Source organism: Euwallacea fornicatus, chromosome 9 (assembly GCF_040115645.1).
Source record: "Euwallacea fornicatus isolate EFF26 chromosome 9, ASM4011564v1, whole genome shotgun sequence".
NCBI classification, from domain to species: Eukaryota; Metazoa; Arthropoda; class Insecta; order Coleoptera; family Curculionidae; genus Euwallacea; species Euwallacea fornicatus.
The window spans coordinates 3,722,905-3,746,411 of NC_089549.1; the positions used below are offsets into that span (position 1 = coordinate 3,722,905).

A 23,507-nucleotide genomic window follows, 5' to 3' on the forward strand; every position below is an offset into this window, starting at 1 on the left:
TGATGCGGGTATCAATCCCTATACTTTATTCATATATTGAAGAAATTAGTCATCACGGTAGCTCATATAAAAAGATGGGAGAGATAAACATACATTGAGATTACAGTGGTTCAAAATGTTGTTGAATGGTCAAAATCAAAACCACATTAACCATATACTAGGTATACCAAGTTAAGTGCGCACCATAGTAAACTTATTTATTAGTAGTAGTAGAATCCTAGTTTAAATTGCAAAGAGTGGTATTTTTTTGCGCTAGTTGCGATGGTGGCACTAGAAAAATAATTGAACATCGCATTGAAAAGATCATTAAAAAACCGCTTTCTTTGAAGAACACTGTGTATATTTGTATACGAAGTCGAAACCAGTTTCATTTTATGAAAAAAATTCCATTAACTTTTCTTTCTAGAATTAATATTTTTTTGGATATTGAGCTATTTTTATTTCTAATTGTACAAGCGGCAATCAATCAATTTAATTTAATCTCTCAAGCGTTGAGTGGCTCAAAGTAAAAAATGACAAATATAATGCATTAGTTTGATAAAATATCTGATCAAAGGCATTTATAAATTTATAGTAAACGTACTAAAATAATTTAAAATATTTCTTGTACACGAAGAAAAATGTGATATATTAAAATCATACATAATATCTAACAAAAATAATATCAGTGCATTAAACAGGCATCGCGAATCATTTCCAAAAAGAAATTTTTCTGATTGCCGGCATTTTTTCAAAAATTACCGAAATTTTTGGCAAAACGTCAACATTTTTTCAAAAGAAAAAGGAAAAAAAAACGAAATTAATATTTTGTCATAATTTGAAGCATTTCCAAAGAAATCTGTGAGAGACTTTGCAACAGAAAGCGATCTCCCGTACTTACAACTTGGTGAATTTTAAAGAAATTCAAGTTTATGCCACATAAATTTCAATCAGTTCATCATTTTCATGAGGGAGATACCGAAAGAAGGATGGAATTGTGCCGATGGTTAATGGCATAAGATATTATAACATTTTCAATATACTGGACCACGCGACGATTCAAGACGTTGGTTCAGACGGATCAGGCGTTTGGACAGTTCTGCTCTTTTTTTGTTAAGTGGCTCATGGCGAAGACTAATTTCTTCAATATTTAGATGAATTGGACAAGGTATCTTTCTTATCTCCTTTCCTGCTCAAACTGACCCTCTCGGTCTTTTCGGGTGCTTTAATTAGTAGTCTCTGCACGATCGTTTCCGCAAACGACTAAAGCACTGTCCGTGTGTGCAGAATTAAAGCTTGTAAATTTTTTATTTCAAATGTGCTGAAATCCTCGAATCCAAGCAATTCATCATATCTAATTTCTACAACACACTCATAGCCCCAATAAAGTATAATATTTAATCTCTTAAAGCTCCCCATTCTTTTTAACAAAAAGCGCTCTCAAAATTAATCAGAAGGCTGATAGCGCCTAAGTCCTCTTATACAGGTGTAATTTAAATAATACTCAAAATTCTACACATAATTAGTCGCTATCAGTTCGATAGCATCGATAAGGGTATCAGCACCTTTCGGAAACTAATTACGGATTGAGAAATGTTTATTCTTTACTTGGATGTGAATGGTACCAGCGAAAGTGCATTTGTTAGTGAGGTATAGATGTTCGTGAGTGGCAAAATAGTGAGGAGTGCTAATTCGGATTGACCGGGGGATAAGTTCATCGGGACAATGGCCAAACCTGGCCTAGTATTGGTAAGCTGTCTAAAGTGCTTTATTAGAAAAAGTTGCTTTTATTAATGAAAACTAGAGCTTTATCAGTGATACCGCATCCCACAAGGCGCCACTTAAAATGAAAGGAGTCACTAAAGTGCCTGTGAATTTTTACTCGAGAGGAGTGTCAGTTTCCGCGCGAAAAAACATACACTAAGAGCCTGCAAACTAACTAACTGCCAATTTTATCCGCTAGTTTTTCCTTGCCAATCTAGCTCCACTCCTACGTCACTAAATCTGGGGAAATTTCCTTCAAAGCTCAGACTACAATATCTCAATAACTGCTTATTATAAGGATTGCACTTTAAATTGGATTGGAATACTGATTCATGTGATAAAAGAGAGCGGAAAATGACCTAATATATCAAAGCAAATTCTCACACCTTCCTTAGGGGGACTACATTTGGGTAAAACAAGTCTCCAATGGAGAATTCGATATTCCAATTGGAGGGAGAGTGGTGGCCATTGAGTCCAGCAGAGTCAAAATACAAGACGATGATGGTGCTCAGCTGTACGTATCAAATCAGCAAGTGCTCAAGCTGATGCACATCAGCTCAGAAAAAGGAGTGGATGATATGATCAATCTGGGAGATCTCCAGGAGTACGCGATATTGAGGAATTTGCACAAGAGATATAGAGAGAAGCAGATTTATGTGAGGAATCTTTGATTGATTGGCTGCTTTTAGGTGATAGAATTTACTTTCTAGACTTACACGGGGACTATGTTGGTGGCTTTGAATCCTTATGAGTTGCTGCCAATTTACCATAACAAGTTGATAGGCGAATATAAGGATAAGAAGTTCGATGAATTGCCTCCCCATATTTTTGCAGTGGGAGATAACAGCTATACCGATATGAGGAAGACAAAGAAGGATCAATGCATTGTAATAAGGTAATGGTCGAGCGGTTGCTCATTCTTGTAGGGTAATTTCATGAACAACTGATGCTACTAAACAGGATATTTAATCGGTATTGGACGAAATTCTGGTTCATTTGCAGTGAAAACCATTATCAAAGGCACGAACTAGATTTTTTTCTTCAGGGTATAACATATCATCATGAAAATACAGAGTGGGGCAGAGCAACTTGGTTACTTAGAAATTTAATTAAAAAAATAATAATAGCGCGACCAGCATATTGGCGAGTTTCATAAAAAAAATAGTCGCAAGGGGCTAAATCGGGCGACCGTGCTGGCCAATGCAGATCGCCCCTCAAGATAAGTCGTCCTAGGAAGATGTTCAACCAAAAAACAATCGACTGCCTTCGTCCACCCCATGATGGTAACTAAATTAAGTCGAGTTACAACTGTACGTGCTGTCCCCTCGAATGTGCCAACCCTCACCCTCTTCGGAACAACCATCACTTCAGGGCCAAATTCGAATAAGCATATTGCCCACCCTGTATTTCAAGGGGATAACACTCTGCAAAAAAATTTAAAAAAGCTAATAGTCGCACGGTCAAAAACGCACAATTTTCGATATACAAGGTGACAAAGTTTTACGTTGTTTCTCATATTTAGCGTTTTTCTCACGTACCACTATCGCTATCAAGAGGTTCGTGAATCTTATCCCGGTTTCTAGTGGCGAATCTGGAGCTGGGAAAACTGAAAGCACGAAACTAATATTACAGTACCTCGCGTCTACTAGTGGACAACACTCCTGGATAGAACAGCAAATCTTGGAGGCCAACCCCATTCTGGAAGCTTTTGGAAATGCCAAGACTGTGAGAAATGATAATTCGTCCAGATTTGGAAAGTACATTAATGTGGACTTCAACACGAACGGTTTGTAGTGTCAGTTCAATATCGTTAAGGAGGAGTTTTAACTTTTAATCTTAGGAGCAATTGAAGGGGCAAAAATTGAACAGTATTTGTTGGAAAAAAGTAGAATTGTGTCCCAGAATGATGGGGAGAGAAACTACCATATATTCTACAGCATGCTGGCAGGTCTTGCAAAAGAGGAGAAAAAAAGGCTGGATTTAGGAGATGTTGAGATGTATCAGTACCTCATTGGTAAGTGAAGTAGGGAAATCTGGTATGTGCCTTTTTCATTTTAGTCAATCAACTCAATAAATTGATTTAAAAGACAAGCTCAAGCGCACACACAAGCATTAAAACGGGGATATGGTCTTGGGAAAATTTCTAGTCCAAATTTCTTTATGGCAAAAAGTATATTTGGAAAATACGATTTTTCAAAATTATCCTCTTTAGGTTCTATACAGAGATTTTTTCTTTTAAATGTGCTTAAGGTACAAACATCACTGATCAAGATACAAATTACACAATGCATAAATAATCCTCGAAGTACCTTTTAACCTGAAATGTACTGGTGCTGGTGATCTATTTTGCTAAGAAAACATTTAGAACATTCAACATTCTGTCTTCAAGCATTTTTTAAAAATGCTTTCTGGTGCCTTCAAATGAAAGTCTTCTATGTCCCTGTTTGTCACAGACTTCTATTTCCGTCATCTCATTGCGAACCATATGTGAAATTTTCGCTGCAGTTCGTGCCAGAAAAACTACCATCTTGAATACATTTCGTGTTTTCTCCTTGAATTCGTCGATCGTGTCTGAAAATCTTTACGAATCTGGAAAATAAATTTTCCCAGAAGAATTTTTCTGCATTTTCATGATTTTTCTCCGTTCAGAAACTCTAACTGAAGGCTCCTCAGAGAAGGATTCCAAGACCATTTTTAGTACTCATTGATGTTTGCGTGGTCGATAGAGCAATCGAATCTATCAAGATATCGACTTTAGGTGGAAGAACTCTCAAATGTGACGGTAGAGACGAGGCAAAAGAGTTCTCGGAGATCTCTGGAGCCTTGAAAGTTCTCAACTTCACTGACAGAGAATCCAGCGACATTTTCACATTACTGGCCTCCATACTACATCTAGGAAATCTCAAATTTAAGTCCGGATCTTCTTCGCACTCGGAAAGCTCGGAAGTTGCTGACCAGACCTTGACCGAACGACTTTCAAGGCTGCTATTGGTTAACAGGATTGAATTAGCTGAAGCTTTAACTAAACGAACCATTTACGCCCATGGTGACACTGTATGCAGCTTAGTCAGTTACTTAAAATCCATAAAACACCTTTTCTTGCAGATTATCTCCACAATGTCCAAAGAGCACGCAGCTGAGGCCCGCAATGCCTTCTCTAAAGGGATTTATGGCAAAATGTTCATAATGATAGTGAATAAAATCAACGAAGCTATATATAAGCCTAAAATCCCTCATAAGAAATCCATAGGCGTTCTTGATATTTTCGGCTTTGAAAACTTCAAAATGAACAGCTTTGAGCAACTATGTATCAACTACGCCAATGAAAATTTGCAGCAATTCTTCGTTCAGCATATCTTCAAAATCGAACAAGAGTACTATACCAATGAGGGGATTAATTGGTCTAAAATTGAGTTCATCGACAACCAGGAAGCTTTGGACATGATTGGATTGAGGCCCATGAACGTTTTGTCTCTTATCGATGAGGAAACGAAGTTCCCGAAAGGGACTGATTTCTCAATGCTATCAAAACTGCATGGGCAGCATGGGAACAACAAGTTTTATCAAAAACCCAAATCTGATATGACCCCAGCATTTGGGATTCAGCACTTCGCAGGGTCGGTGTTTTACGACGTTCCAGGATTTCTGGACAAAAATCGAGACACCTTTAGCCAGGACTTGAAGAATCTGATCCAGAAATCGCAAAATGTGATGCTGAAAGATATATTTGAAGCCGATTTGAGTCAAGAGAACAATGGGAAGAAAATGCTGACACTTTCTTCCCAATTTAAAACCTCTCTTGAGCTCTTGATGAAAACTTTAAACTCCTGCCATCCGTTCTTTGTTAGGTGCATTAAGCCGAACGAGTTAAAGAAACCACAGGTGATTTCTTTCCTTTAATGAGCCCTCCTTGAAGACAAATTCTTTTAGGTGTTTGATCGTGCTCTGTGCTGTCGGCAGCTGAGGTATTCTGGCATGATGGAAACTGCGAAGATTAGGCAGGCAGGATACCCCATTAGGTACACCTACAAAGAGTTCGTGGATAGATTTCGGTATCTAGGTACAGCAGTATTAGTGCTACGTGCAAGACCCGGCAATTCGACCGTGTATTTACAGGTAAGGCAATCCCGCCCTCTCATAAGGGTGACTGCAAGGACTCGACAGCAAAAATTTGCCTTCAAATCTTCACAAACGACGAAGACTATCAAAGGGGACACACCAAAATCTTCTTGAAGCATATCGATAGCGAGAAGCTCGAGGAATTGAGATCGGAAATATTAGCTAGGTATGTTGGAGTCATCTGAATCTTAGTCAATTATCATCATCTTAGTTGTTGATGACACGGGAAATTGTAGGTACATCCTGGTGTTACAAAAGGCTATCAAAGGCTGGATATACCGGAGACGATATTTGAGATTAAAGGCTGCAGCAATAGTGGTGCAGAAGCACTTTAGAGCCAGAGGACATAGGAGCAGGTACTTGAAGATGAGGAATGGATATCAACGTGTTCAGGTAAGAATTTGTTTTGCGATGTACGGGAATAGTTCCGGAAGACTCTGACTTGACGCTTAAAGAAAAAAAAATTGAAAAATATTACATTATTTCTCGACATAGTCTCCTCTGAGATTCACATACTTCTCCCAGCAATGTTCTATACCCTGTTTATAGTAAGAAACTTCAAATGTTTCAAAATAGGCATCAACCTCAGGCTTCAACTCTTCATTATTAGCAAATCGTTTTCTACCGAGTCATTTTTTCAAGTTTAGAAAATAATCTGAGGGGCTAAATCTGACAAATAGGGTGGCCGAGGAAAAAGTTCGAAATCAAGTTGATTGATTTTGGTCGTCGTGGTGACGGAAATGTGAACTGGTGCATTGTCCTCATCGAACAGGGCTTTCTTTTTCGTCAAATGCGGTTAATTTTTTCTAATTTCTTCGCTCAAGTGCTTCAGTAAATTTGTATAATAATCTCCGTTTATTGTTTTTCCTTTAGGAAGATAGTAATTCCATTTTGCAGGTTGGATGGACTGAGACTTTTCAAATGAAAGTATTGAATCACGTATCGATGAGCAATTTTTTCCACGTTTACAAAATATCTAAAAGCGTTAACTAAAAACTGATTCAAAACAGACACAAATCACCTTTAGACGTAACCTTTTTAAGGTCCGATCTTTGTTACATATGCAAATTTTTAACAAATCAATAACTTTCTATGTGGTTGGTCGGGTACTTCTGGGATCGCCCTCGTAATTCATCAGATTTAGGAAATTTGAAATTTTAGTTAATAAAAACGTATTATACTCAATCAGCGTGTTTCGATCAATTGAAGCTTAATAAGGTTTGCTGAGTCACTGATTTTCATCATATACTTTTGATTTCAGCTTATCGAGTTTTTAAATATTCCCGGTATCGGAAACATGAGTAGGCAATTAGTGTAAATTAGGTGTAAATTGACTTGAACCAAAACACCATCAACTTTAATTAACCATAAAATACCATAAACTAAACATAATTAACCATAAACCGAATTATTGCCCCGTGATTATCATGCTTTTTATAGTTCGAATTTCTCTCAACTAATTAGTGTATTTTCATAATCTTAATTTGGATCGCTCTTTTGCTCTATCTTTTATTTAAGTTCTTTCAAGAATTTTAAACGTCCTTTGTCATGTAAAATTCCGCTAAAATCAAATTGCTTATTGTTCTGTCCTTTGTATCATACATTGGACATTAGGTTTAGCACGCTTTTGCGATGTCTTCAGGTCTCCGAAACGAAAAATCGATATCTCAAAATTGATCAAGAATTGAAACAAAGTTGATAAAGTTACCTTTGCTGACTTTGATTTATACAATCTAAATTTTAAATTTGGTTGGATCACCCGGTATGATATGTCTCCTTAGTGTAAAGTTAAACGTATAAGGACGTATTGGAATAATTCTAAGACATTTTTTTAAAGTTCAAATTTCATTTGTAAATTAATTAAGAAAGTAAATTAAATTTAAACATTTTCTTATCGTAAGATCACTGACAAACGTTCCTCTGCTGGTACGGCCTTTCGCCATCTGGTGTTTTTTTTTACTGGAATAATTTTCGAGAATATTTTATTAACTTATGATGAAGTGTGTGAAGCAGCTGTCCTTTTTCTCAGTCTACTGCTCACAATTGGATGCACGCAATAATGCTTTTTCTTTTTTCCGATGATGAAGAATAAGAGCCATTACAGCATCTATCTCTTCAAACTCCATTTTGCTGTTGCGGTGCGACGAAAAAGTCGCATGTGCGCGTGGACATTTTTGCTACCGTTTCACGCGCACCTACGATTGCAACTTTTCAGTCGCACGACAGAAATCGCAGCTGCGTGCTCAGCCTCATTCGCCCAGAAATTTATTAGCGTCGGAGTTTTACTTGGGTAATCTCAATTTTTGATATTATTTTTTTCGTATGTGGTTTTTTAATCCGAAAAAACGCTTTAATGGAACCAGAAACCGTGTCAAAGCAATTCTAATGTTCCACTCGTTACGTAACTGACCACTCTTTACAAATAACTACGAAATTTTCCCAAGCTCCGTATATAATCGTCATACCGCAAAAATGCCCCAACAAAAACAAAAAATCGTGCGTTTAATTTCGATCTGGAGCTGTAAAGTTTAAAGAAATTACATTCGACTTAATTCGTTGTTTCAATTAAAATTTCAGTCGAAAATCCGATCCCGGCAACTCTCCTCCGAGTACCAGGCCCAGAGGCGAAAGATCACCGGTTTTCAAGCTTACTGTCGCGGATATTTGTCGAGAACCACTGGTCAGTTGGGCAAGATATACGCTATCGTGCACCAGCAACGGCTCGATGAAGCTGAGTTCAGAAGGCAGAAGAAGAGGAACGCCATTGAAGAAGCTGAGCAGCTCAAGAGGCAGAGATTGGCCCAAGCTAGCGACGCTTATCAGGATCAGCTGAGGAAGCAGCAAGAGAGGAATGCGGAGGTACCTTTAGTGTTTTTATACTGTGTCGCTCATAAAGTTCGCTCCGTAGGGGGAATTTTTTTTACTGATGAATTTGGGTAAATTTTGACTTTGCCTTGAGGTTGTGCTCCTCAAATGATGAGAAATGACATTTAAATCGAAAAACAAATGACCGTCTAGAGTTGTCAAATTGTATTTTTTTAAATCATTCAAAATCTACTGTTGCCTCTCAAAATTTGGAAAACTCACAATTAAATCAATTTCTTATTTTCTATCCATATGTCAATTTTCAACATTCTTGGACGTCTTTAATGTTTTTTATTTTATTGTATTTCTAGATTTCCGAGGCATTGAGATCGGTCAGCAATCTTGTAAGAACAATTATAGTGTATCAAAATAATTGTCTGTATCAGTTAATTCGTGAAAGACGCTACGTATGCCCTAAAGCAAAGTTGATCTTGTTTGCAAAAAAATATTCAGGTTACTTTATTCTGGTATTTTTCTAAAATTGATTGGCACAGAATTAGATATAAAAATAAATAATTATTCTTACAGGATTGTTGATTGACATGGATACCTCGGAAACGCAAAAATATAGAAAAAAATTAATGAAAATCTACCGAGCAAGTCGAAAACTAGCATATAGGAAAAAAATAAAAACTAATACACTTTTTCTTTCGTGATTTTTCAAAATTTTGGCAAAAAATTATAAATTTTGAATAATTTTGAAAAAGAAACTGCAATTTGACAGTTGCCTAGAACTGTCAAAAATTTCGATAGTTATAGGCAACAATTTTTTTGACTGTCTATAGTCATTTGTTTTCGATTCGTATTTCATTTCTCGTCATTTCTGAAGCACAGCCTGAAGCCAAAGTTCAAATTTGCACAGAGTAAGAAGTAAAAGAAAATTATATATGATGTGGCTTTTATGCGTGACACTATTTACGGAGTGTTAGTTAAGTATGTGGTACAACTCTAGGTGATCCACAAAATAAAATGAAATATAGAGTTGAGGAGAGAAAATGCAGCTTCACCACCCTGATGCGTCTTATTAGACGTATCCAGGACATATCCAGATTACTTACTGGGTCCTAAAGAGTAATGAGATTTTTAATTTTCTTGATAATTCAACGCCCTTTTTCTTAGTAATAGAGCCTCGTGTTGCCTGGAAGTTTTCGTCTTAAAATAAGTCGAAGATCTATTCTGAAGAGTTTTGCAGAAATACTTAATTAACACCCTGTATCGTGAGTCAAAATTTTAATGTAAGCTCTACGCAAAGGAACGAATGTGAAATGGAAATTTTAACTGTGAAATTGAAAAAAACGTAAACTGTCAATAGTGGAAATCACCGGCGAACAGGCGCCATTTCTTGTTAAAACATCCTGTAGAACTTGATGTGAACTGATTTCTAATTTTTACCAACTTTCTCTATTTAGGCAGTCAAGCAGGTAGAAGAAGATTTTGCCTTCCTGGACGCTTCCCAAGCTTCTTTAATGGATCATTCGCAAATCCAAAAGGAAACTCCAAGCTTAGCTGTGTGTATTTTCATTTTTTTTTTATTGATTCATTTCAGCGCTTTTTATTGTGCGCAGTATTCAGTGTTATTCCTTCTGCTTTCAAAAGTAATTAACCGATATCGAACTAATATAACAGCAGAGATTAGGAGTCCAAGTGAAAAGATTCCGCTTGCCGATCATACTATATACATATACTTAAATGGAAACACATGGTGTCATATAACAGTACTAACAATACGTCGTTTTTTGGCTTATGCAATATGCTAATTTCCTGGAAAATTATCACAAATAGGTATCAATCCTGGAAATAAACAAGGCTTTGTTCCAGTTGTTGCCGCTTTAATCTGATCGTAGTTTTTTCTATCACATTATAAATATTTCATATGAGTCGAATGGTTTTGTTGCAGTTTCAGGGAGCTGAGCATGTTTTTTTTATCGATACTAATCAGTACTTTAACATGCGCGTTTTCTTTTTATAACTAATAAAATAGAAATGATGCTTATAGTTCTTGGTCAACAGTATGTCATAGGTATATCACAAGTATTCTACATCCGGCATTTTTTTGAAACGATTTTGTCCAGTTTGGATTTTTTCACTCGATTTTTATTTAAACAATTTGAAGCATGCGCAAAGATATCACACAATGTTCTATAAAAACCGTAAATTTTTTAGCAGCACTACGAACATCTGGGCCGCACGTAGAAACAATTGAAAAATAGATCAGAAATTAGGGAGATTTTTTTTTCGTTATGATCCTGATCGTTCTTCGCGTTTGCGTATTCGTTCGAAAAAATTGCATTTTGTATAAACACAATTTTGTAAAAAGCCAAAAACCCAACTGGCTGATAATATTCCCTCCATGCTTAGATTTTTCGTTTCCATGGGAACTCTCTTGATGTTAACTTTGATAACAGATTACCAATTTCGGTCTTAAAGAGCGTAAAATTTCTGATAGCTCTGACGCCTCATATGATAATGGAACTGCAACGCTCACTAGCTCACTAGTGATTTACATGATTATTCCAACCAGATAATAAATTTATCAAACCACGAATTTACCTAGTATTGATCCCATCATGAAGAACAAAACATCTAATTTTAGCCACTATACTGATTGTGAATTATTTAATACTGATGCTAAGGTACGACTTTCTTCCTACAACTCGTGAGAGGTAGAATTTGGAAATTCTAGAGGAATAAAGACGCTCATTTGCAGGCCCAGCTTAACAGCGACTTACCAGAAACCTACGAAGACGATCTCTCAGAATATACTTTCCGAAAGTACGCAGCCACCTATTTTGTCCATGGAACTGCGCCTCAGCACTCTAGAAAACCACCCAAAAGTGGTTTACATGACCTTCCCACCCCTGATGACGTTCTCGCAGCTCAGGCCCTTTGGACTGCAGTTTTGAGATTCATGGGAGATATGCAGGAGCCTAAAGGTAAGGGTATATTTCCTATTAAAAATGTTTAAGCACAACTGGATGGACAATGGCTGGTTACATCTTAGTTTTCATGAGTTTACGAGCAGGAATTGGTAAAGAAAAAATTACTCCTGTTAATTTTTTAATTACACTTAGAAGATTAAAAAAATATAATTTGTGCGTTAAACGTTGCGCGTAGCTGAGAGAAGGATTACGCTCTTGATGAAGGTGCAGATGTATCTTCCTCTTTCTGCTCTCTATGCGCATTTAACTATTCTCAAAATATTCAAACGAAATATTTTTATACTTTGTACAGATTAAATTTTGCAGCACCCTGTATATACTAGAGATATTAAACTGCAAAGGTTTCTCTGCAGGTACGGAGAATAATGGACACGTAGTTCCTGTTATGGCAGAACTGAATCAGACCATCAGCAGGGGATTTACCAATAGAAAGGAATATCAAAAACTTGTTCAAGATGAGAAGAGGCAGATGAATTCTATTAAGAAATCCGAGAGGCAGAAATTGATTAATATGACCCTGAAGAGGAAAACGAAATTGCTGGAAGACATGAAAAGAGGTTTGGTGGAGGACACATATGCCCTTAACAACTACAATGAGTGGATAAACAGCAGAAGAACTAATAACTTGGAGAAGCTGCACTTCATCATCGGACACGGCATTTTGAGGCCTGAATTGAGGTTTAACTAAGAGTTTTAGCTACAGAAGTACATTTGTAACGAAGTTAATTTTAGAGACGAGATATTGTGCATTATCTGTAAACAACTCACCAATAACTACAGCAGAGCCTCTTATGCTAGAGGCTGGATTTTGCTGTCTTTATGTGTGGGCTGCTTCAGCCCTTCTGAGCGATTTTTGCCCTATTTAAGGGCATTCATCAAATTAGGTCCACAAGGTTATGCGCCCTTCACCCAAGGAAGATTGAACAGGACTTTGAAAAACGGGTGCCGAACGCAACCTCCTACCTACTTGGAATTGATGGCTAATAAGGTAAGAAGTTTCTCACACTCATCTCGCCAATATTTCCTTAAAAATACTACTTCTAGAATAAGAAACCTGTGGAAATGCAAATAGAACTACTGGATGGTTCCACCATAGATATTGAAGTAGACTCTGCCACCACCGCTGAAGAAGTGATTGGGGCGATTTCTAAAATTCTCAATTTGAGAGATACTTTCGGATTTTCCTTGTTCATTACAGTATATGATAAGGTACCCACGTCCCCGATGAAGTTGCCGATTTTCCATTGCAAAATGTCTAGGTGATGTCTCTCGGCAGTGAAGGGGACCATATTCTGGACGCAATATCCCAGTGCGAGCAGTATACCAAAGAGCTGGGATACGAGGAAAGGAGCAGTCCATGGAAAATACTCCTCAGAAAAGAGATGTTCGCTCCTTGGCATGATGCTGCCAGCGATCCTGTAGCCACTGATCTAATTTACCAACAGATCTTCAAAGGCTTGAAGTCAGGAGAATACCGATGTCCCCAAGAAGGAGACGTGGCGACCTTAATAGCAACGAGGTTTTATATTGAAGAAGGATGTCCCTTGAATAATAAAGTGGGAAATCGGGTCATTTAGGAAATATTTTACTCATTTTCGTGGCTTTTAGGTCCTGCATAGCAGGATTGGAGAGTTCCTGCCTGTGGACAAAGTCAGACATGCGCAGGGCAACCTATCCGACTGGGAGAGAAAGATCGCAGAAGCTTTCCAAATGCTGGTTTGTGTGAAAAAGAAGATGCCTCCCGCCAAAGCGAAGGAGTTTGTCGTTATTTACAGGTAACGTCTTCACGGAGATAAAGAGAAAGATCAGTTTTGATTAACATACTTGAGGTAACCATTTCCTTGCAGTAAATCCACTTGGCCAATCTTGTTCTCCAAGTTTTACGAAGCGAGGCAAATTTCGGGTCCAGAATTGTCGAAGAAGGAAATCATTATATCGGTGAACTGGACTGGAATATACTTCATCGATGACCAAGAACAGATGTTGATGCAGTTCACCTACGCCGACATTTCGTTCATAAGTTACGAACTTACAAACAACATTCCAAAGCTCATGTTTACCACGGTAAGTATCCCAATCAGCCTTTGAAGGGAGCGAAAACAGTTCAATGCTGTTGTTCCTCAATTGCCTTTTTCCAATTGGAAACGGGACCCAAATTTACTGATCATAGACGATGATGACTGATCATGATACTCAATAATCGCAACTTCGAAATCTTCCTGGCTTCTCTGGAAATCTCCCAAAGGGGAAAATATCTACTTTCAATTATTTCCTGGATGTTAACCGTCGACAATCTCAGAAATTTGTAGACTAAGTGCCCAGAAATAGTATATAAAATGAATCGTCTACGGTAGCTAAATAAACATGTTTAAATGGGGTTGCGATATCTCTGTATTTTTCGAAATATTAAAACACTTTGATCCCAGTTTTTCGCTATTTTCACAGTACCCTTAAATGAGTGTTCGTCAAAGAGCATTCATAGGACCCTCGGCCATTGGCTGAATTATTCAGAAATGGGATCCAAAGTTAATTTAAGTTAAAAACACTGAATTTTTCAAACAAAGATCTGCTCGTCATACATATACAATTTTTCCTAAAAATTATTTTCTGTTGAAAAAACCGTCTAAATTTGGTTCAGGCTAAAATTCTTTTGGCTCCAGGTTAATTCTGGTAAGTTTAGGTTAATATTTTTTGACTTCAGGGGATGTAGCTGGTTGGCCGTATTGATGGTTTTCTTGCGCATCACCAGAAAGTTAACGTCTTTTCCAAAATTCATCTGCCCGTTTGGACCGATCCACAGATAGCTCTGCATTCTAGCACATGCATTGTATAATTTAAGCCTAATGAACTGAACTTTTGTTCTTCAATTTAATCCATGAAAATGGTTCAATCTCCTTCTATTAGCTTCATTCCCAATAACACGCTTCTAGGTTTCCAAAGAGGAGTACGTATTCCATACACCTGACGCTAAATATCTGAGTGCTTTAGTTCAATTCTTGATCGACGGTTTGAGGAAGCGCTCTATCTATTGCGTGGCTACTCAAGATTATAAGGTGACACCCCATATTGGAGTACTACATTATTCTCACTGATGTACCTCTCCTGCAGCCTGAAACTGCAGAGTCGTTCTTGTCGTTCAAAAAAGGAGATCTAATTACATTGAAGAACAACTCTACCGGAGAAACACTGTTAACTGCGACATGGGGATATGGAGAGTGCAATGGAAAATTGGGCGATTTCCACACGGAAATGGTGTATATTTTGCCTACCATGGACATACCATCTCAGGACATTTTGGCCGCTTTCAAGAAAGATATCGTGATCTCTGGTGAGGCACAGAATCACGTTTTGTCACAAATATTGATATTTTATATTTATTTTATAGAGAAGCAGCAAACTGCTCCAGTACTCACGACCCTCCAACGTATGCGCCTTCACACTTTGTCCCATTATGGCGAAGAACATTTCCGTGCTTCCAAACGAATTACTCCACACGTAAAAAGTTCAGTGTTGACGGCGGCTAGAAGAAACTCCAAAGAAGAGCTTTGGAAATACACCAACGAGCCCATCTACCAACCGATGCTGAAGAAATTGTTGGAAAATGAAGAGGCGAGTAAAGAAGCTTGCAACATATTTACGGGTAAGATTGCACGTTGTATCATCGCCCTGTATACATAGAGGACTAAAAGTCCCGCATAAATTTGTTAAAAATTGAAGGAAATATTTTTGATGAAAATGTTGCAACACGTCAAATATTGTTTTTAGTTGTATATTTTTTGACGTAACAGATATGTACACATAGTTACTCATGTAGTAGGTTAATGTACATTTTCATTTTTTCTCTTGAAGTCTATGTATATTACGACGTTTTTGAGTTCGTTGAGAAATTCTGAACATATTTCATAAGACATACTAGTGTCTAAATTTAGCATCTATCGAAATATGTATTTGCAATTAGAGTGGCCTGTGAAATCGCCTGACTTTGCCCTTATGGACTGTTTTTATAAGTTTATTTGAAATATAAAGTGTGTATAAATAATACCTATTTTTCAAAGAACTCAAATACGTCATAACATACATGGAGTTCCTTAAAAAAATAAAAAATACATTTATTTACCACACGGATAACTGTATACAGGTTTGTCACGTGGCAAAGTTCATAACTAAAAACAATATATGACGTGTCCCAGCATTTTCATGAAAAGGGTTTTCCTCAATTTTTGACAAATTTAAGTGGAACTTTCAGTTCTCACTGTACCGCTACGTTCCAGATCATACTTGATTTATTGTCAATATCTCAGAAAATAGATTAAGGAAATTTTTAAAATTGTATGAAGGATGGTTTAAAAACGTTCTCTTCTTTTTTATCTCGAATCCATCGAAATTTGCATTTTAGAGAGATCTTCAAAACTAACATAAATACCAGCATCCCTCATAATGTTGTTTGTTTTTATTTTATTTGCAGCAATACTGAGGTACATGGGCGATTTGCCGGCACCAAAGGCGAAGTACGCCAATGAGTACACTGACCTAATCTTTGGACCCCCGTTAAAGACTGAAATGCTCAAAGACGAAGTTTATTGTCAGATAATGAGGCAGCTCACTTTTAACAGGTACACATTTACCACTCCTAATTGACTGACTCAACTAACAATCAATTATGGATTTTCAGGATGTCTCTAAGTGAAGAAAAAGGATGGGAGCTGATGTACTTATTAACAGGACTGTTCGTTCCTAGTATGACCCTGCTGGAGGAAACCAAGAAATTCTTGAAATCAAGAGTGCATCCATTCGTAGAACCTTGCCTCCAAAGACTTCAGGTACCTAAAACTCAAATTATAGAGAATGACAGGGATTACTCTTGTGATTCTTGCAGCGCACTCAAAAAGTGGGTCCAAGAAAGTTCCCTTCCTACTCAATCGAAGTGGAAGCCATCCAAACCCGCAGCATGGAAATCTACCACAAAATCTGTTACCCTGATGATACTGACGAAATATTCGAAGTGGATTCCATGACTAGAGCCTCAGATTTATGCAAAACTATCGGATCAAGGCTGGACTTGGCCTCAACTGCTGGATTCAGCTTGTTTGTGGCAATTTCCGATAAAGTCTTCTCTATTCCCGAAGAGTACTTCTTCTTCGACTTTTTGAGTGAATTGATTAACTGGATGATGGCTACTAAACCTAATTGGGGAAGTACGTCTCTTCTGGCTACTTTTAATAATCTCGTCATCTAATTTAAATTTTCAACTCACAGACGCCGCTCCGGTCCAAGCTCAATATCAAGTGTTCTTCATGAAGAAACTTTGGGTGAATACTGTACCCGGAAAGTGCCTTAATTCAGATCAAATATTCCACTACCATCAAGAGGTACCCAAGTACCTTAAAGGATACCACAAGTGTGGTAAGCAGGACGCTGTGAAGCTCACTGCTTTGATATTGAGGGCACGATTTGACAACGATCAAACTCAAGTACACAAAGTAAGTTTTTACTTCTACGAAGTTGTGTTTTTAACCTGGGAACTTTCAATATTTCTCCTTTAGGTGATTCAAGACCACTACAAATCATTCATCCCTCAAGACCTGTGCAGAGCAGCCAGTTCCACCGATTGGAAAAAAGCAATTATGAACGAATATAAGAGGGCGAACTTGTCTCCGGAAGAGGCGAAAGAAGCTTTCCTGAAGACGATTTACAACTGGCCGACGTTCGGCTCGACGTTCTTCGAAGTGAAACAGACAACGGAACCTTCGTATCCGGAAATTGTTATTATTGCCATAAATAAGAAGGGAGTTAATATTATACACCCGCAAACAAAGGTACGAACGCTTTAACACTAAAAAGATGTTGGGAAGACAATTTACGGGGAATCTGGTCCTTGAGAGGTTTTCGAACTGTAGTAGTTGTTTATATTGTTATGAATTTCCTGAGAGTTGAGACTAAGCTTGAAAATGATCACAACCATCGGCACCGAGAATGTGTCTATGCTGAAAGTGTCCTTTTCAATACTTTAATGTTTACATCACATTAAGTTTTTCCTGGAAAAACAATTTTAAATTTTATCATTTTTTCTCTAAATTCCAGGATATCATTGCTGTACATGACTACGCCGAGTTGGCGAACTGGGGTTCTGGCAACACTTACTTCCAACTGACCATAGGAAATATAATGCGTAAAACAAAGTTGTTATGTGAAACGTCTCAGGGTTACAAAATGGATGACCTGATTACTTCGTATATCAAGTTTATGAGAGAGAGTGCCAATAAAGAGAAAGAGCATTCGTTTTTCTAATGATGTCTCGCGTGGTAAGTTACGAGAGTTAATTTATTTTCCTATTATATGCAAAATACATTTAAGTTTTATAAATAAAACGGGTTTTTAATCAGGTTTCAAATATCTGTATTTCTTACAAGATCAATTTATTAAACATCATTCATTGTAAAATTAAGGCATTTACTTACTTTCTCCTAAAAAACTTTATTCGCAAATTTTAGTATTAACAATGTTATCAATAGGTACTTAATTATTATTAGTAAAATTAAACCAACAGTGGGTTCTATAATAGTATAATATATTAAATTATTGTACACTATGTATACTGTATACTATGTATATACGACTATTGTTTAAACAGTATTTAAAGGGATGGCTTAACAAAATGACTTGCCCTCTACGTGCTATATTTGCAATGCTCGTCGACTTAAGGAAATCTAGACAGGATAACTATGAGGGTACAACCTGTATTCTCTACAAGTGTATTTGGCATTTTCGTTATTAATAAGGGTAAGAATGTTTACTTGTCGCCCCGTATTAGGCGGGAGATTTAATTGTGAAGTAAAACAAGTCAATTTAGGCAGATTTAGACCATTAGTGTAGCAGGAACAAGAGGTGGTATCCAAAAATAATGCAAAGTTGCACTTCATATCTCCGAAACTTTAATGTTCACTTTGAACCTGGTCTAGGATATAACTGCGGGCATAGGAAACACTTGATCTAGAGCTTTGGGCAAATTGTTTACTGCAAAATTATAATAGCACGACACGTAAAAGTTGGATTAATAATATTTTTAGAATTTCGATTTTACTTTGAAAAGGAATTTATTTTGTAAATAGGGAATTTCTCTTGGCTGACAATTCGGTTAAGACAAAATGCATTAAATTGTAGTAGGTACATTGGTTCAATATCGACAACACAGAAAGAAATCAGCAGTTTTAAAACGAGATGGAGCAGGATTACGGGCCTGATTGATTTTGATGATTCCATTGTGGATGCTTTTGGGATCGTGAGTATATGATTGCTCAGGTTTGCGATTTGATGCTGGAAATATGCAGCTTATGAAATTGCACCTCACCAACGGGTCACAGCGTTAAACATTCGGTGGTGAACCGTCGGACAGTAACACACAATATATATATATATATATAGGGTAATTGTAGAAAACTACTAAATTCTGTGGTCAAACTTCCGTGAAAAATTTCGGGGTTTCAATAGATAAAAAACTATGTTTGGATACCATCCTTATTCTATACGCCTTTCCGAAACAATACGTTACGTAAACAAGATATATCAAATAAAGTGTAGTAGAGAAATGCTGCACATTTTTGTACTCTTTCAGATAATATTTAGAAATTGAAAATTGAAACTTCATGGGTTGTCAAAATGCGAGCGAAAACTTAAAACTCCGAATTTTGATATTCATAAATCATAATTAAACCGTTCGAATAAATTCTACAAAAATTACCAATAATCTACAACTGCCAATGAAATGGCGTTCTCGGGATTTTCAGGCCTTCTACATTTCGAAGAATTATCACCATGGAACTCACCTTATTCGGAACACTTGCATACAGTACGACGTGACCTACGAACTACCATTTCACGGCCACATCATCCCAAGTCGTAAATAAATAAAGCACTCTCTGCGTAATGAAAATTGCAAGCAGTCTTTGGTATATTCCTTACATTAAGTACAAATTATAGTTCTTTCTGTTCAATTTTATACATTTGCTCACGGGCTATTGACCTGCTGTAAAATGAAAATATTCGTTGATCAACAACACAATTCCCTCTACAATGTAGAGAGCTTTAACAATGAAATTGTTTTGGTGGATTTTGCTGTGATTTAAGAAAATTTGAAACCAGACTGAAATTTTTTTTGAAGATACATATGTAGTGCTGAGTTCAGTTGTGTGAACATTTAAGATTCATTTGAAACCGCTTTGGCTTAATGTAAGTAAAATTTCTTAGTAAATATTTTCACAATTTACAATCAGTCTCTAACCATCTCAACCCTGGTTTTAATAAAAACCTGTTATCTCGGCTAAAAAGAGACTCAGCAGCTGTCTCTACAAATATCGACAAACACATCGTTTATAGAACAATTTGAAGAACTACTCATTCAGGTCTTTTAAAACAGATGCGAAATTTCACTACTTACACTATACCAAAACCCGCTTTCCTTCAAAACATCACCATGTCGCTTTTTCCGCAAATTTCACGAATTATACCATTCGGGAGGTGCACGTGCGTCACTCCCCTCCTCCTGTCACCGTTACTTCCCGAAAAATGGCATTCTCAGCGGGGAGGGTGTTTTCGATGTCCTTTCCGATAGATGGCGTTTCAATCGGGGTGCTTTCCGGAGAATCTTCCGGGTCGACGTGCGGGGATTTCTCTGCGTGTTTCGTTCCGTCCTCGTGTTCTTCCTCTTCCAGAATGGTTTGAGATACTTCCTCGTTCGATGAGGTCCGACTGGAGATGGTGAATTTTTCGGGCATTTTATTTATATCCTGGAACGAGTACAAATTACAAAATTACAAGAGATAAAAAGTTTGGTTGAAATTAAATATATATATATTTCGAATTTTCTCATCTTAACTAGTTCTCCCGCGTTCTTTATAAGATTTCTTCTATATTTTAACTCGCGAACATGTACTGAATGTACGACATGAAACGTATGAAAAGTATCACAAAAACGCTATCTTACTTGCGCTCTCACAGAAGCGCCACCATCAGGTGAACCTCCGTCTTCTCCACAGGGTCTAAGGACCAGATACAAAAGTAGATCTGACAATGAAATTATTCCGATCACCTTATCCTCTTCGTCTACCACAACCAACCTGTGGACCTGAAGTTGAAAGGAACCACGTAAGTATTGGAATTTTAGGATTACAGTTACTCAACGGCTTACCTCAGCTCGAACGATTTTTTCCATCACATTAAAGAGGGTTTCGTCTAATTTACAATTCTGCACGCCCTCAAACCACTCATTTCTATGCTCGTTTGCTTTTTTCAAGGAAACGTCTAGATCATTATAAGTCTTTTCTGCTGCCAGGTTCTGCAATTTGAAAGGGAGATTTGGACGAAGGAATATAATACGATGTCGAAGAGGAGGAAAATTTATTTATAGAAAGGTATTGTCGAATAATATTTGTAGAATATTGACAACTAAATTTTAGAAAATGATTAGGTTGAATTCCACCACTAATCGACCCATCAGCACTGTTGCTGGTTTTCATTAATGCGTTACATGTTATTTTTGGCTTTGACACGTAAAGCTTTGGCCAACCTACTTATATTCTAAGAAGCCGTAGTGTTGACTGGATCTGTTTTGAATGTTGATTAACAGCTTTTTGAGGCACAACGTGCTTGCTTGCGACAAACACTTAAATAAAACTAGAAAAATGTATATACTTACAATTACATCAAACTTGGCATAAATATCCACCAATCTCCTTTGGGAATCGACAATTGGTAAAGCCGACACCCGCCTTTCGACGAATTTCTTTAAAGCTAGAATAATGGATGTGTCTTCAGAGGCAGTCTCGATGTTCTCATAACTGCCGATTTTCAATTCCCTCAGGGTTTTATTCATGTAACTAGGTTTAGGCAATTCATTTATCTGCAAGAACACAAACGCGTTCAAATTTGCCGTAATAAGCACTTAGGAAATTGATCAGCAATCAATCTCAACATTCAGGCGCGATATGATAAATATCTACATGTTATAAATGAGTGTAGTTTTGTCAGATTGTAATCTTCAAGAAGGGAGGTATTTCATTTCACAGAAATAATTTATTGCGCGGTTTTTAGCTCGGTTAAGGAAATTGAAATTTTGATCGAGGGAACGTGGGCAGGAACCACGCAGAGTTTAGTATCGGGGTGTTTACTAAATCCCCCAAATAATGAAACATTCAATTAAATGCATGACGAGGATAAGGCGCACGCTTAAGTTCACTTCAGAGTTGCTGGTTGATGTTAATTACTGAAGTTTCTAACTAATTCGAAATGGAGTCTTCGTTTACTTACATACAAAAACAGGAACCTAAGAATCCGCTTATGCGTTAGTATATACAGAACATTGCCTGTTTCAGGATCTATTACCGGTAGTCTGTGGATTCGATTGTGGATTAGCACCTAGAAGGACATACAATTTTAAGATTTTTCTTTTTTATCCTCAAAAATTTACCTTAATGGCATCATATAACGATGCGTCGGGTCCGATATTGATAAGGGGTTTGGCGTCCTTCAATACTCTCCTCCAGGTGTCCAGTTTATGCTCTTCAAGCTGATCCATAGCAACGCTGGGGGATTTGTAATACATCCTTAAGATTTTAATGAAATCGGTAATTGTAAGCATGCCCACGAATTCCTGTTTCTGGCTGTCCCACAAGGGGGCTGCTCTAACACCTAAAAACCGCATTAATTCGATTACTACAATTATTATTATTATGTTCGGCCAGCCAAAGTCAGGATTTATGCATTTCTAACGTAGAAACACATGCTAAAGTTTGCTGCCAATATTCTGACAACGAGTAAATAGTGCGCCCTTAATTCATATTTCGTCAGAATGAAGGTGTGTGAGCTTTGCCAAAAATAACTTTTACATTTAAATCAGTGCTTAAGTAATTTCGTTACGGTTTGAAGTGGTTTTGGTTTGAAAACAAAAACAAATCAGTGTAATATGTATAAATTATACGCCCACATTCTATATTTAGCAGGCTGATTAAGCCTAGCAAAGATACATTAGTGGAGAAAATTCAATTTGGTTACAATGGCTCATAAAAACACTTCTAACCGTGTACTTAAAGATATGTTACCACACAAAAACACATACCAATACGTAAGTAAATATTTCGTTAATCTGTGAAACAAACTACTAGAAACTTAGCAGTCTCCGGACTTTAAGTGTTAATAGCAAAAATTATACAACATTGCTACAACAAGCACAGCTGACTAGAACATGTTCCAGGCATATAGAGTAAAATCAAGTTTCTTCAAGATGAAGAAGGCATGAGATGTGGTACTCTACAATTCGAGTGTCTACATTGCTAAAAATGTTCACATCTCTCGAACACTAATATGATAATCTCGCAAAACTAATATGAAACAATAATTGAAGATTTCTTACCATTATAAACTAAGGCGAAGAAGGCCTTCTTGACAAGCAACTGAGTATCGAAGACCACTAACTTCGCCGACGTAGGTATGAGATCGTAGCATTTGTGAAACTTGAAGAATTTGACGAATATCTGAGATTCATCTTCTTCTAGAAGAAAATATGAGTTATTGAAGAACTGCTGCAATTGCGAGCGATCATCTCAAAAGTTGTTAAAATTAACATGAAAACAAAACATTCGTAGATTCTATGGAAATTGCGTTTCCGATAAAGTTGACAAAGTCGGCTTCCATTTTTTTAAAGTACACTTGACAACACCGCGCCCTTTAAATGACAGCGTAACTATTGTTTTAAGTGACATGGAGCCATTTCATTGGTTTCGATAACTCCACAGCTGTCAAATGGACTTTTCCGCCAATGGAATTACCTTCGGCTTACCATTTTTCGTT

The 23,507-nt window shown here is 37.1% G+C and overlaps 2 protein-coding genes across 4 annotated transcripts in view; one reads left to right on the forward strand and one right to left on the reverse strand.

The window, feature by feature from the left end:
- Positions 1 to 1,544: 1,544 nt before the first annotated feature.
- On the forward strand, positions 1,545 to 18,107 carry LOC136341162 (myosin-VIIa-like). Of its 2 annotated transcripts, XM_066285828.1 has the most exons (28): positions 1,546 to 1,728; positions 2,139 to 2,399; positions 2,454 to 2,638; positions 3,327 to 3,529; positions 3,584 to 3,757; positions 4,502 to 4,797; positions 4,849 to 5,625; positions 5,674 to 5,803; positions 5,860 to 6,028; positions 6,099 to 6,255; positions 8,440 to 8,721; positions 10,137 to 10,235; positions 11,435 to 11,660; positions 12,020 to 12,344; positions 12,399 to 12,654; positions 12,711 to 12,875; positions 12,926 to 13,222; positions 13,275 to 13,441; positions 13,514 to 13,730; positions 14,597 to 14,719; positions 14,775 to 14,994; positions 15,052 to 15,306; positions 16,132 to 16,279; positions 16,339 to 16,486; positions 16,543 to 16,861; positions 16,923 to 17,146; positions 17,210 to 17,482; positions 17,748 to 18,107. In XM_066285828.1, the coding sequence occupies exons 1-28, from the start codon at positions 1,705 to 1,707 to the stop codon at positions 17,952 to 17,954; spliced, it is 6,327 nt and encodes a 2,108-aa protein (XP_066141925.1). In that variant the 5' UTR covers positions 1,546 to 1,704; the 3' UTR covers positions 17,955 to 18,107. The 2 variants fall into 2 exon arrangements, with proteins under 2 accessions (XP_066141926.1, XP_066141925.1); XM_066285829.1 differs by lacking the exon at positions 10,137 to 10,235 and having other exon boundaries at positions 1,545 to 1,728.
- SNF4Agamma (SNF4/AMP-activated protein kinase gamma subunit) overlaps positions 18,039 to 23,507 on the reverse strand; it is a 61,452-nt gene continuing 55,983 nt past the window's right edge. The window contains exons 12-18 of one of the 2 annotated variants that reach the window (XM_066285831.1): positions 23,071 to 23,205; positions 22,129 to 22,349; positions 21,969 to 22,076; positions 21,358 to 21,561; positions 20,851 to 20,997; positions 20,647 to 20,787; positions 18,039 to 20,449 (exon numbers count right to left, since the gene is read on the reverse strand). In XM_066285831.1, the coding sequence (XP_066141928.1) occupies positions 20,192 to 20,449; positions 20,647 to 20,787; positions 20,851 to 20,997; positions 21,358 to 21,561; positions 21,969 to 22,076; positions 22,129 to 22,349; positions 23,071 to 23,205 (1,214 nt within the window). In that variant the 3' untranslated portion in view covers positions 18,039 to 20,191. Of the gene's footprint in view, positions 20,450 to 20,646; positions 20,788 to 20,850; positions 20,998 to 21,357; positions 21,562 to 21,968; positions 22,077 to 22,128; positions 22,350 to 23,070; positions 23,209 to 23,507 lie in introns of both variants that reach the window. The other variant, XM_066285830.1, reaches the window with a different exon arrangement.

Excerpts from the sequence above, each read along its gene's own strand:
- LOC136341162 (XM_066285828.1), top strand. The coding sequence starts at position 1,705 with ATGGCCAAACCTGGCCTAGTATTG. Across the intron at positions 6,256-8,439 it reads ATGGATATCAACGTGTTCAG|TCGAAAATCCGATCCCGGCA; the intron begins GTAAGAATTTGT and ends TTAAAATTTCAG. Across the intron at positions 17,147-17,209 it reads ATCAAACTCAAGTACACAAA|GTGATTCAAGACCACTACAA; the intron begins GTAAGTTTTTAC and ends TTTCTCCTTTAG.